The sequence below is a fragment of the Glycine soja genome, chromosome 6, assembly GCF_004193775.1.
Source record: "Glycine soja cultivar W05 chromosome 6, ASM419377v2, whole genome shotgun sequence".
NCBI lineage: Eukaryota > Viridiplantae > Streptophyta > Magnoliopsida > Fabales > Fabaceae > Glycine > Glycine soja.
This window is the reverse complement of record NC_041007.1, coordinates 2,203,485-2,216,814: the sequence shown is the minus strand read 5'-3', so window position 1 is coordinate 2,216,814 and position 13,330 is coordinate 2,203,485. Positions and strand designations below refer to the sequence as shown.

The window sequence follows — 13,330 nt, the reverse complement described above, 5'->3', positions numbered from 1 at the left end:
AACATACCAAACTGGCTCTGTGGTTCTATTTTGTTCTCGATTAGTTTCTGGCTGTGTTCTTCACCTCATTTTATTAGCCTCCTGTAAAAGCTAGTATCAACTTAGGCAACATAAATAGTTGATACGGGTTTAGATGGTTTCTATTGTTTTGGTGACAACTTAGGCATGTTTCTGTAAAAGCTAGTATCAAGCTCAGGCAACATAAACAGTTGATAGTTTATGTAATTCTGTAAATATTGACAACATGAAAAGGGCACAGGAAACATTCTTCTTACTTTTTTCTATTGGCATGTTTAATTTATGTTTTGCAAATTATAGTTTGATCTAATGGAAAAGACTTTTTATATGGTTTGAGAGATAAAATCATGTTCTAACAAAATCTTACTATAGTTTTATTAAACATTATTTGATAATATAGTTATTATCAGCAGACTGAGGTTTGATGTGCGCAAACTATGATCCAAGCATGTCATTAATAATTAATAATCCAAATGAATACAACTATGTATCCCACTTAAATTTCAAAAACACAAAATCTATTGCGATACACAAAGTCTAGACTCCTGTTTGTTTTGGCATTGAAAAATTAATTCTTTCATCTTCTAAAAGCAATACACGTTCTAGTGTAACTTTATGACTGAACTTAAAGTCGGGTAGGATGAGGCTAAGGTTTTGATTCCACATATCCCTTTGGAATTACCACTGTTTTGTACCATGTGAATGTAAACATTCATTACCCAATAATGAACTCCATTTTCTGAAGCATATCCTACTATCAATAATGCACGATTCGAAGAAGTTGACTATGAGAATGTTTATTTGTTCATATGCAACAAGAGCCTTTATGTTTCTCTTATTTGTTTTAGAACAGGGATTACTCGATGCTCTTACGTTCGTTCATTATTTATTTTCGTTGTTTACCAAAATTAAAAGCATATATACCTGTGCGTGAGGCATACATGTTCTACCTTGATTGGTCTCTTGGAAAAAAAAAAGTAACGCTATTTAGTTAAAATATTATTTCATGAGTCCATGCGAAGTATACGTGGACATAATAAAATAAAAATAGAGATATTGGGAATTAAAGAAATAGAAATCTTGGCAAGTAAAGAAATGGAAGGGGTACATATTATAAAGGTTTTCATTCAAAATATTTGTACTATGATTTAGTAAATGCATGTTCGGATTCATGTTGAATCACCCCAAATTTTGAAGTATCAGTTAACCTAATTTTAAGCAAATGTTATCGTATTTGGTCCTAACTTCTAAGTTGAAGAATTGAGTCTAAAATTTATTTTAAGTTTAAATAATTTTAAATAGTTTTTATGTTGGATTAAATATTTTATATTGGGTTTTAATACTAACTTGTCAATTTATGATAATTTAATTCAAATTTTTTCCCTTATGTCTCTTCCTATCTCTCTTACTCATATATTTTATTGAATAAATTTTTGTACAAATGTTATTTCTCTTAATATCAATTTTAACCAAAATTAATTTTATTCAACATTAATTTTAGATTAAATTATTTTTTTCTCTAATTTATTATTTAGGTCCAATTTGATATTTTAATTTTTTTTCAATTTACTCTTCTAATTTATAAAAACAATTCAATTTGGTCTTTTACTTTTTTTTTTTAATTTAGTCTTCTAATTTCTGATTCATTTTTTTTAGAAATATATATTTTGTGATGATTTAAAATCACTTAGTGACAGTTTTGAATAAAAGTATGATTTCTTATAATTTTAACTTCATAATCAAGTTAAATTAATTTAAAAAAAATTAGAAGATTAAATTAAACTAAAAAATAAATAATTAAATTGAATCTAAAAAATAAATTAAAAAAATAAAAAATTAATTTTAACTTTATTTTACATACACTCGCTCCAACACATACCAATTGGCTTAATTACATCAACATTATTGTCAATAGAAACATTTTTATCACATTTATTTATTGGCATCTTTATGTATGGAAAAATCATTGTTTAATATGGTTTGAGAGACATAATCATATTCTAAGAAAAAATGTAAATGCAATTTTGTTAAACATATTTGATGATATGTTTCAAGTTGTTATCTCCGAATCGAGGTTTGAGGCGCACAGACAATGATCCAAGCATGCCATTAATAATCCAAATGAATTATTAATCCCATTTTCACCTATCCCAGAATCCTGCAAACCAAAACAACCATCTACACGGGACAGAACATGCTCTGACAAAGGATTGAGGGTTGTTTCTTTTGCCAATATCAGCGACCTCCTTGTCCTTGTCATAACTCCTTTTGTTTTTGCGTTAAATAAATCAATTCTTCCATTTTTAAAAGAAAAAATATATATTATTGAATTATAAGTGTGAAGTAAAATTTTACATTGAGTAAAAATAGAAAAGTTGAACACTATAAGTGAGGAAAAGATCTATAAATCTGAGTCTTATGGTTTTGAGTTAATGTATGGTGTCAAGTTCACCTATATGATTGCTTATGGCTCAATTGTGTAAATCTCTCAAGTATTTACCCCTCTCAGACGCATAACAATTGGTATCTCAGTGGATCCTTGGTATGAGGATCCCTTGTATGGAAAATCTTCTTATCGATAAGTTCAAACAGCGTGTCCCGCAGGTGGAGCGACGGTACAAGTATCTAGAGCATAAGTGAGTTATAATGGTCACCATGAAAATACTCGTAGATGAAAATGGTTTTCGCTCGAGGAGAGGAGACTATAAGTGTGAGGTGAAGTTACACATCGAATAAAAATGAAAAAGTTGGACACCATATAAATTAAAAAAAGACTCATAAACTTGAGTCTTAAGGTTTTGTATTAAGGTGTGATGTCAGATTCACTTATACGGTGTTTATGGTTCATTGGTGTAAAAGAGATCCTCATATAACTTGTTGCCAATATTGTTTATGTTTCATTGGTGTGGTGTCAGATTCACCATATAATTTGTTGCCAATATTGTTATCATCACCACCAATGTCATCACAACCACCATCATTTGATACCTTCTATAAACCTTATAAAAGAGGAGTTGGGGGAAAAAAAATTCTTGCTTTATAATTGTTTAAACATCTAATTTTTAATAAATAATACTATTTTAAAAATGACTATTTTTACACCTAAAATTGAAACTAATTTTTATATTAAATGATGATGACCTTATTAGTTATTACAATAACAACAAACACAATTGTACACTAATTATCACTTTAATTATTGCAATAAAATAACAAACACAACTAATTTTACACAATTTTATACTAATTAACATTAACTATTATTATAAATATTAACATACAAAATCAATGCTACTATTATTGTCACTACCACTACCAACAATACTATCTTCATCATCACCACCACAATCACCACCAATGTTGCCACAACAACTACCATCGTCGTCACTATTACTGTAACCACAACTAATATCTCTATCACCATCATTACAGCTGACATTATCATTACTATCATTGTCGTTACCACACACAAAATCATTCTTAAACTAATTTTAATATGATTTGAAATTTCAAAATGAGTTTTTGAAACTAATCATATTTTAAAAAATAATTAATTATTTTTCAAACTAAAACTAAAATTATTTGTTATTTTTATGAATTTTGAAACTGAAGATTAAAAACCACCCCAAAAGACCCTTAATTTTTCATGTTTGATATATATATTTTTAAAAAAATAACATTTTTGGGAAGATATTTTTCAAGAATGTTTTAATCAATTTATCATGAAATCTTAGTTTTCTAAGTTTAATTTTTCTTTTACTACTATAAAAATATCATTTTATTCTTTATTAAATTATATAAGAGAAAATGGTTATTCATTGATAATATTAAAATTTTTATACAGTTATCTAATCATATTTATTATATATGATAAGTTTGTTAATTTTAAAAATAATTATTTGAAAGCAAATTCTAATGAACTAATGAAAAAAATAATTCAAATGATAGCATAAAATTATTTGACACGGGTAATACATAAACATTAAATTATTTTTCTCTTATTTATTTTTACATTAACTTTTAAAAATAAATATATTAATTCTATTTAAAAATTTCCCATAAATAATCAAATAAATTTTTATTGATTTTGAGAGAACTTGTCCCCAGTGAAACGTCTTCTAGCTGCACTGGGTGGCTCGCTCACGTGCAGGCGGGCAGGGCCATAGGCACGTCACGTGGTTAAGTTGAGAAACAACACACACGGTGGTGTATTGGAATCGGATCGTGCGCCGTCTTTCACTTTGTGCTTCTCCCTTCTCCCATCTCCCACTAAACATCCATGGACCTCGATCCTCGTCAATATGAAAACCTTGTATGTTTCAATTTCTCTTCTTATCTTATCAATAACGACAATACTCTTTCGTTTTTTCTTCTCCGTGCCCTACTGTTACCACTCAAGTTTCTGCTTTATGATTTTTCTTCTTCTTTAACGATAGCGCTGTTGCGTTGTGAATTTGTCATATCCTGATTCCATCTTAGGCCACTAAACTATCCAATAATTTTGTTGCTCCTTTCACTTTAGTTTGGTTTCTTAACCAAGTTATTGATTAAGGACTCGACTATAATGCAGACCCTCGTGCGTAATTGGCCGGTGGATATTAATAATATCATGTTGTTGTTGCGATAAAAGATATTCCTCACTCTCAGCGAAACCCTTGAACCGTGTTGCAAATATTTCAATTAAATTATCTCCTCAAAGATATTTCCTAACCCTAATTTCTGATGGCCAAAATTGAACAAACGAGGGATTGGGACACATGAAAAATATAATATTTCTCATCCGCTGCTGCGTACCCTATGTTGCTCTCTCATGAATTACCACTAATCTGCGTTTTGGTTCCGGTGATTAAATTTTTTTGCCCTCATTTTTATTTTTGAAAGAGAACATAATTCAACCCCAAGGGGTTGGTTGAGCGGACTAAGACAGGGTATTTAGGTTTCAACCCTCGCTCTTCTCCTCGAGGTTAAATAAACGGAAGTTTCTTTGTAAGTGTTCTTTAAACCCGGAGACTTTTCTTGTCTTGGATTGAAGCGCTATGCCGCATCTCCTTTCCGTAAATTTTATCTACCAAAAGCAAATTTCAGTTGAGATTGAACCCTTTTAGTGTGCTTTGTTGGATTTCTAACTGAATTGTTTGATTTCCTGGTTCCATTGATTCTCTTGCCATAGTTAATGAGGTTCCACACTTTTTTCTTGGCTACTTGAATTTACAGGCTGTAAATGATAATGACATCCACAACATTGTTCTGTCATATCTTATACATAATTGCTACAAAGAATCAGTAGAATCATTCATTGCTTGCACTGGGGCAACGCAGCCGGCAGATTATTTGGAAGACATGGATAAAAGGAAAAGTAGGTTTGTGGTTATTTTTGGGCACACAAGATTAATTCAAGTGTTGTTTCCTGATCATATTTTATCTGCTTGCTCAGCCTAGGAAGTTTTATGTTACCTAGTGTTCACTCATAACCACTCTCTGCATCATCTAAAAATGCACATTGGAATAGTCAAGTCAACCCCAACTCGAGGGATGCTGAACTGTTGTATGCTTTAATACCACTTAAAACATCTGTGGTTATTTGAAATGACTGCTGACTTTTGTCTTAAAACACATTTGAGTTGTGATTATACTTTTTTTTTTTGTGGCGGATCTTCTTTACTATGTTAAGATATTTGCTGGGCTTCTCTTTACATTTTAATATTTCCTCCCCCGCAGTCTGCAGGGCAGAGCCACAGAGGAGTTGGGAAATGCTCCTGACACCTGAGAAGTTTATTGCCTTTTTATTGGATCCTATTATTAGTTGTGAAGACTTTCTTGATGATAAATTTCATTTGTCTTTAGGAATCTTTCACTTTGCACTAGAGGGAAATGCACTCAAGGCTATTGAGCTTACTGAACAGCTGGCAAAAGATATTCTAGAGAACAATAAGGATTTGCAGTTTGATCTACTAAGCCTTCATTTTGTTGAGCTTGTCTGCTCAAGGAAATGGTGAGCAGAGATTAGTTTTGTCTCTAAGAGAACACATTGTAAACTTCCTGCTTTCATATAATTTCATTTTATTGGCAGCACAGAAGCTTTGGAGTTTGCTCAGACCAAATTGGGCCCTTTCGGAAAGGAGCCCAAATATATGGAAAAGCTTGAAGTATGTTCGCATTTTGAATAGCTTTTTTATGTTGTGTGTGGTTGAGACTGAATAATTATTTAGCTGCCAATGTTGCAGGACTTTATGGCCCTTCTTGCTTATAAGGAGCCAGAGAAATCCCCAATGTTTCATCTCCTTAGCTTAGAGTATCGGCAACAGGTTGCAGATAGTTTGAATCGAGCTATTCTTGGTTGGTTAACTTGATATCTGCATGTTTCTTTAATATATTTTGTTGCAAATCATGATGCTTTTTCCTATCCATGTTAAATATATGATTTTTTTTTTCCCGTGGATGCTGGGTAATTTGCCAGCACACTTGAATCTTCCCAGTTACACAGCAATGGAGAGGCTAATACAGCAGGCTACAGTTGTAAGACAATGCTTAAGTCAAGAAGCTGGCAAGGTAATGGGTGTAGCTTATGTAATTTAAGATTTGATGCAAATTTCTGTCTAACTGAGATAACATTGAATTTGGATAGCTCTACTCTTTTTGGGTCAGTTCACTGAGCATTTTAGCACAAGCATTAAAGGAGATGCAGCTACTATATTATGCATAAATTAGTGTTCAAGCTAATTCTTTCATTACTCTTTGCAGGATGCACCTCCACCATTTTCCTTAAAGGATTTTCTCAGAAGTTGATGGAAAACAGTAAAAAATGGAGAGTCAATTGGGGAATGAAGCTCGTTGTTTACCTTGAGCTTTCTTGTCTCATTGGATTGGTGTATGGTTTCATCATGGTGTAAAGATTTTTGAATGCCTTTTCATCTATAAATTCTTTGTTGCCAAGCTATCTTGATCTTTTTGGTCTTGCTGCACTTTTGTGAGGCATGAGTAATCTATGGGTGGCCTTGGCGAAAAATGCAAGATTGAGATGATCCTCCTGTCCGAGGCAGTTGACCTCATCTGTGGCCTAATTTCAACTTCCATAATTTATACTAAGTTAGGTTATTTTCAATCCATTTCAAGGTTGGGCAGACAAAATTAAGTACCATAATTTCCCTGATGATTTTCAATCCATTGAGGTTGAGCAGCCAAAACAAGGATATACGTTATATTGTTTTAATATTTGATGTAAGGTTACATGTATGTGGATATGAAAGGAAGATTGAAGACTAAAATCTCTATTGTCAGTGTTGGGAGTATCAAGTTATCAACGTTTTGGTACATAAAACGTTGGGTGTGTACAAAAGGCAAGTCTGAATTAATTTTCTATTTGGTCTTTTATGAATTTTTAATTTTATTTTAGTATCATTCTTATAATTTTGGTATATATCAAAACTTAAGTTTGTTGCAAATTTTAATCTGACCATGTACTAACGCTTGTGCCAAAGATGCACTTTTAATCAAAATCACTTAATCCATTATATACGCAAAATATAACATATCCATTATCTTGTAACATAATCAATTATCACTTTATTGCACACTCTCTCTGTAGGCATGAGAACAACGCTATTAGGACCATGTTCTCACCCTTTTGTTTGTTATTTCTGCCATCTTTTGCTCGGAAATGTTTTTGTATAGATCCATCACTTTTTATTTTTCATCACTGTTTCATAGCTACCAAATCGCAGAACCTTTTGATTTCTAGCCTATTTCTCTGCCTTTCCTTCTCTTTCCCCCACAATTTTCAGACTACCAAATCGACGCTAAATGAAATTAGTGCATTACAATGATGTGGCTTGTCGGGGTAATTTTTATCCATTTGCATATCATTTGTTATACTTTTGACTTTCTGAACGATTTAATAATTTTGTTATGCATGTTTCGTATAGGTAAAATACTTTTGATGTTTTAGTGTTTTTTATTTATTTTAAATTCCATAGCTATTGATATTTTATAAATTTTTCAAGACTCAATTTTTTTTCCACATATACTCCTTTGTTTTTTTTTTTGTTTTGTGAAATGCATTTTATTCACACCTAGAGACCTCCAGGGAAAGAAATACAAGCATCTGCTAAATCTCATCACAAATAAATTGAGACATAAAATCAAAGATATGAAAATTGCTCAAGGAATACATACCATGTTGCGCTAGCTTGTCATCAGCAACTTGATTAGCTTCACTTCACGATCAACATGCATCCTAAGAATACTACGTACCTTTGAATTTATGAACATCATAAATACTCTTCACCAAACTATGGCGAAGATAAGAAGGACTACAACCTCTAATATTCACCAAACTATGGCATGAATACTCATTAATTTTTTCTTCCACATACACTCCTATTTAAAATAATTAAATTTGATCTTTACGAGAAATACAACATTTATAACTTATTTAAAAGCACTTCAACAAAATCACATTTAAATCTTATAGTAGTATTAAATAAGAACTTTTAGACTAAATATATGAATATTTTACATTTATAAAATGCTTCTTAATCTGTACAGGTTAATCTTAGATATCAATAGTTTTAGAACAAGTAAATACAAAACTGCAAGTAACAGTGCCCTGCGTGTCACTATTTGCTTAAGTTTTGCATCTTAAATATCCGAAAATGATCGATGGTACACGCATAATAAGTAAAACAGCGTGTTCGGTCTCATGTCTGATGCATGATGCATGATGCGCATGCCTTTCTAAAAATAACCTGATGTAGCTTCTACGCATTTCAAGAGATGGATGTAATTTTACGTGTTTGAGATGTGTCCAAATACAGATGAATAGAATGTATATGTCGCAGCCTTTTCATGTCAAATGAAAAGAAAACCCCATAAAAGCTACTCTATGTAGCTTCTTGTGTGACATGCATCTAGTGCTCGAAAATGTGGAACTAAACACACTGTAGATAATTTTATCCTTGATCATGCTTAACTCTAAGAATAAAAAAAAAAATAGGTTTGTTTGCTGTGAGATTATGGTGATGGCCATGGCTCAACTGAGACTTGATATCTTTCCACGTTACATTATATTGTGCAAAAAGGTGCATCACAATTCATCTCTTTCATTCGTGTATTATCTCTTTTACAACCTTTAGTTTTTTAGAGTTACATTGGATGTGGGGTGAAATTTCCCCCTTTTGTTACACGAATCTCATTAACAATGCACATGTAAAAGACAATTTATGTAGATACTGACACGTGACATTGTTATATATTTTTATTTTTGATTATTTCATCATTATCATATGAAAAATAAGGTTTAAATATGTTTGATGCTACGAGATAATGTAGCTGTCTTTGATCTAGATAACATCTAACAGTGGTTTAGAATACAAAAGGCTTCTTATATATAAGCCTTGATACTTTGTTTTGTTCTAAATTGCTTGAGTTTTGAATATTGGCACTCCCATTTCCATGCAACAATAGCAACGCCTATTCAGAAGATTCATACCATAATTTTTTTAACCAATGAGATGAACACATACCATTCTTGACCTTCTAATAACATAACACTAGGACTAGTTCATATATATATATATATATATATATATATATATATATATATATATATATATATTTTCCTTCTTTTTTTTGCCTACCGATACAAAATTAATTTGGGTAGAGAAATTGTGGAACTTAAGACATCAAAAACACTTGGATGGAGATCTATATTCAAACTTAATTATACCCAATATAAATTTAAAACAAACAAGCACTAACTACAAATTAGGTTATCGGGGGTTTTGGTTTTGAAAACCTTGATTTGAACGAAAGAGAAACGTGTTGCCTTGCTGACTCTACTCTACCTTCCCCCTTGTTGGCTTCTGCCCATTGGATGCGATGCTTCACTTGCTAGTTGAATTTCTTTTTTTGGTAAGAAGTTGCTAATTGAATTTAATGTGATGCACCATGAAGTGTGACACAGATTATGACATGCACCCTGCCTATATAAATGACGAATCCCGCAATTCATATTCATACAGTAGTAAATATTAAAGACTGCTTATCTCTTGTTCTCTGTCACTCCTTATCTAGTCTTTTCCATCCACCGCTAGTTTTGTTGTTAATGCTTTTGGCTAAGAAGGGGCTAGCTATATTCCATAACACTAACGGTCCTCTTCTATGATGACAACCCCCTAGTTAAGTTCTTCTCTCTACCTTATTTGTTTGTAACGGCAAATGATTTATCATAGTAGTGTGTTACAAACGACAAAAAAGAAGGATATGAAGTATGAACATGTACCATAATAGTTAAGGGGTGTGTGCAATGTCATTGCCGATCAATTTCGGTAAACTCGTACCCGCGTCCCATTTGGTACGTGTGGTGTCTCACACCATTGGATCGTGTTTTGCCTTTTACTATTCACTGATTTCTCATTTCCCTTGAGACACTTGGGATTGATTGCTAATTTTCATGTGCGCAGTTTTGGAACCCCCGCAAGCACTTATCTTGAACCGTTTCCTTCCAATGACACCGCTCCCACCCAATGGTAAATGACTTATCCGAATCCAAATTTTCTACCTAAGGCATAAAATCCACATTATCCATACAACCGCCTCCTCTCACCCACAGCTTTAATTTTCTTTAACACTTTGCTCTAATTTTTTATTCTTCTTTTATTCCTTACCATCGTATCCATCACAAAAATTCCTCCCAAATAAATAAATAAATAAGTTGTATAATAAATTCAATAACAATTTGAATTCTGTTTGGCATTGTTGGCTGTTTGCCACATGAGCTTAGCTTATATGCCTAGAAAAGAGAAGGCCAAGTGTGTATCAGAGAAATCAACAGTGAGGCTCGTAGTGGACACGATCTGTCTGGTTCACAATGCCAAGTAGCATCACGGTCCCACCATTTGGCCACGTTTCATGTACTTGAAGTCTTGTACTTAGTATTTACTCTCTCTTGGTTTTGGCAATATAAATAGCCCCCCATCAACCTCATACCCTCTTTATAACAAAAGAAGCTATTGAACTTATCTCTCTTCTCACTTCTGTTGTTATAAGTAACTTCCCTCATCATTACAAAACAATCCTCCACAGGTTTCAAAATGCTGAAATCGGGCATGGGAATTGAGGAGAGAAAGCAAGTGAAGAAGCCAGCACAAGCCAGCTCGAGAAAAGGGTGCATGAGAGGGAAAGGAGGTCCCGAGAATGCTAGTTGCACCTACAAAGGTGTGAGGCAGAGAACATGGGGAAAATGGGTTGCTGAAATCCGTGAACCCAATCGAGGTGCTAGGCTCTGGCTCGGGACTTTTGAGACCTCTCATGAAGCTGCTTTGGCTTATGATGCTGCTGCACGTAAGCTCTATGGCTCTGATGCCAAACTCAACTTACCAGAGCTCTCTATCAAATCACAATCTCAGTGTCCACCACCACCTTCTTCTGTTTCCAACAACACTCAGATTCCTCAAATGGAGAACCTGCAGCAGCAGATTCAAAACAATTACATGGACATGGCTACATGTTCTAATAATTTCAACAACAACACCAATAATCCTTCAGAAGTTTCCATGGCCTCTCAGCAGGTTGGAGTTGGAGTACCAATTTACACCAGTGACTCCATCGTGTCTCTTCCCTTGGACACCAATCCCAAGCCTGTGGAGAATGATGGTGACTTTCGTCCTTCGTGGGGTACAATGAATGAGGGTTTGCCAGTTTTTGATGATTCTATTTGGGCTGAAGCTGCCATGTCTCTAGATTTTCCTCAAATTGCAGCAGAGACTGCGATTTATTCATCGGGTAACAACTTGGCCGATGTGGGTGTGTGGGACTCTCTGCAAACCCCATGGTGCATGTAATTTCATCACTTTCAAAAGGGCAAGGGAAAGCCACAAGCTATAGCTTTTCTTCTCATGCCAGCTGGACTGATATCTGCTTGTTAAAATATATAGTGTATATATAAGAGGGGTAAGTAAGTACTTTGTAAAGACATATATGATACCCAAATTAAGACTAGTTTAGTTAAATAGGATACTATATCATATCATATATATGGTGTCTACCTTGGAGTGTATGGAAAACCATGACGTGCTTATTTTCGCACGACGTCGTTTTCTGCCTTATAGTCTATAGTAATATTATGTTATATGTAAATATTACTTAATACGATAAGGGATGGTGGTGATGCTCTATCGCCCCGATATTAATAAGTTGTGTTAGCTTTTGTGCAGTTTATTGTGAGTTTTATGTAAGCATCTTGTGAGTTATATATGTCAATAAGAATGTACAACTAGTAGTTGTGTAGTAATAATGGTGTACATATAAAATGTATTATTGTAGTCTATGTTTATGTTTAGAAAATTTCGTTTTAAATTTCTTATGATTTGATCCAGTTAGGGAATCAAACGTGGGTTGTGAAAGATTCCATTAAAACTTTTAAGATTCTAAGCCTCCTTTCAAGTTTGAGGATTCTATTGTTCTTACATGAAAGTTTGAATAATTTCACCTTTTTAACACTGAAACTTGACTACCTTGACATTTCTTGAAACTACCTCTTATATATATATATATATATGTGTGTGACTCAATTTAAGTTCATCAATATTGTGTTATACTTCTTTAAATTTAATTATTTTTTGTAATATTATAATACCAAATCAACAAACAGGTTGCCTAAAACACTATTGGAATAAGCTGCCGTGAAATAATATTACAGACTCCCTCTCTGTTTAATTGTACAGCACAGATAGTAATTAAAAGTGAAACATTTTTCACACGCTTTTTTTTCTATAAAAAAGTATAATAATATTCTTTACTCATGTATCATTCTTATGTTTCGATATCATTATTTGGTTTTTCTTTATAATGTATTTTAAAAATTAATAGAAGAAATTATACCTAGTAGCTCATATGCTCTAGAAGAAATTAATAGAGTATCACGCGCATCACACTGAACTTTATGTGAATTTCAAATTCTAAAGACACTAAACATTATATTACTGTTCTTGCAGATTTACAGAATTGTCATGGATGATACGAGAGAGCGACTTATTGAGTTAAATAGAATAATTGAAGAAATGAGTTTGTCTGGCCCCAACTAAACAACTTTAACAAAAATGAAAGAGTGATGGTCCAAGCAAATGGGCTCACAAGGCCATTGTGGACTGTGGGTGCAGCAACCTGTTATCCCTCCACTGTTGGGAGCCTGAGGTGTTCGCTGCTCTGTTAAACCAGCCTCACGCTGTGCCCTCAAGTCTAGGAGCCACGAAACTTGGGCCTTCGCTCAAGACTCGAGGCTCAACTCCCAACTTGGAGCGGGCAGGCCCGCAGA

At 33.2% G+C, this 13,330-nt stretch overlaps 2 protein-coding genes across 2 annotated transcripts; both read left to right on the top strand.

Annotated features, from left to right (window-relative positions):
• Window positions 1-4,159: 4,159 nt before the first annotated feature.
• LOC114414624 (glucose-induced degradation protein 8 homolog) lies at window positions 4,160-7,410 on the top strand. Its single transcript, XM_028378945.1, has 7 exons — window positions 4,160-4,330; window positions 5,233-5,374; window positions 5,863-6,010; window positions 6,089-6,164; window positions 6,243-6,354; window positions 6,476-6,567; window positions 6,760-7,410. The coding sequence occupies exons 1-7, from the start codon at window positions 4,298-4,300 to the stop codon at window positions 6,802-6,804; spliced, it is 648 nt and encodes a 215-aa protein (XP_028234746.1). The 5' UTR covers window positions 4,160-4,297; the 3' UTR covers window positions 6,805-7,410.
• A 3,590-nt stretch (window positions 7,411-11,000) lies between these two features.
• On the top strand, window positions 11,001-12,377 carry LOC114414623 (dehydration-responsive element-binding protein 2D-like). The gene has a single exon (XM_028378944.1). It carries the CDS (start codon window positions 11,109-11,111, stop codon window positions 11,856-11,858), a length of 750 nt encoding a protein of 249 aa, XP_028234745.1. The 5' UTR covers window positions 11,001-11,108; the 3' UTR covers window positions 11,859-12,377.
• The last annotated feature ends 953 nt before the right edge of the window (window positions 12,378-13,330 follow it).

Excerpts from the sequence above, each read along its gene's own strand:
- LOC114414624 (XM_028378945.1), top strand. The coding sequence starts at position 4,298 with ATGGACCTCGATCCTCGTCAATATGAAAACCTT. Across the intron at positions 6,165-6,242 it reads AATATATGGAAAAGCTTGAA|GACTTTATGGCCCTTCTTGC; the intron begins GTATGTTCGCAT and ends CCAATGTTGCAG. Across the intron at positions 6,568-6,759 it reads TAAGTCAAGAAGCTGGCAAG|GATGCACCTCCACCATTTTC; the intron begins GTAATGGGTGTA and ends TACTCTTTGCAG.
- LOC114414623 (XM_028378944.1), top strand. The coding sequence starts at position 11,109 with ATGCTGAAATCGGGCATGGGAATTGAGGAGAGAAAGCAAGTGAAGAAG.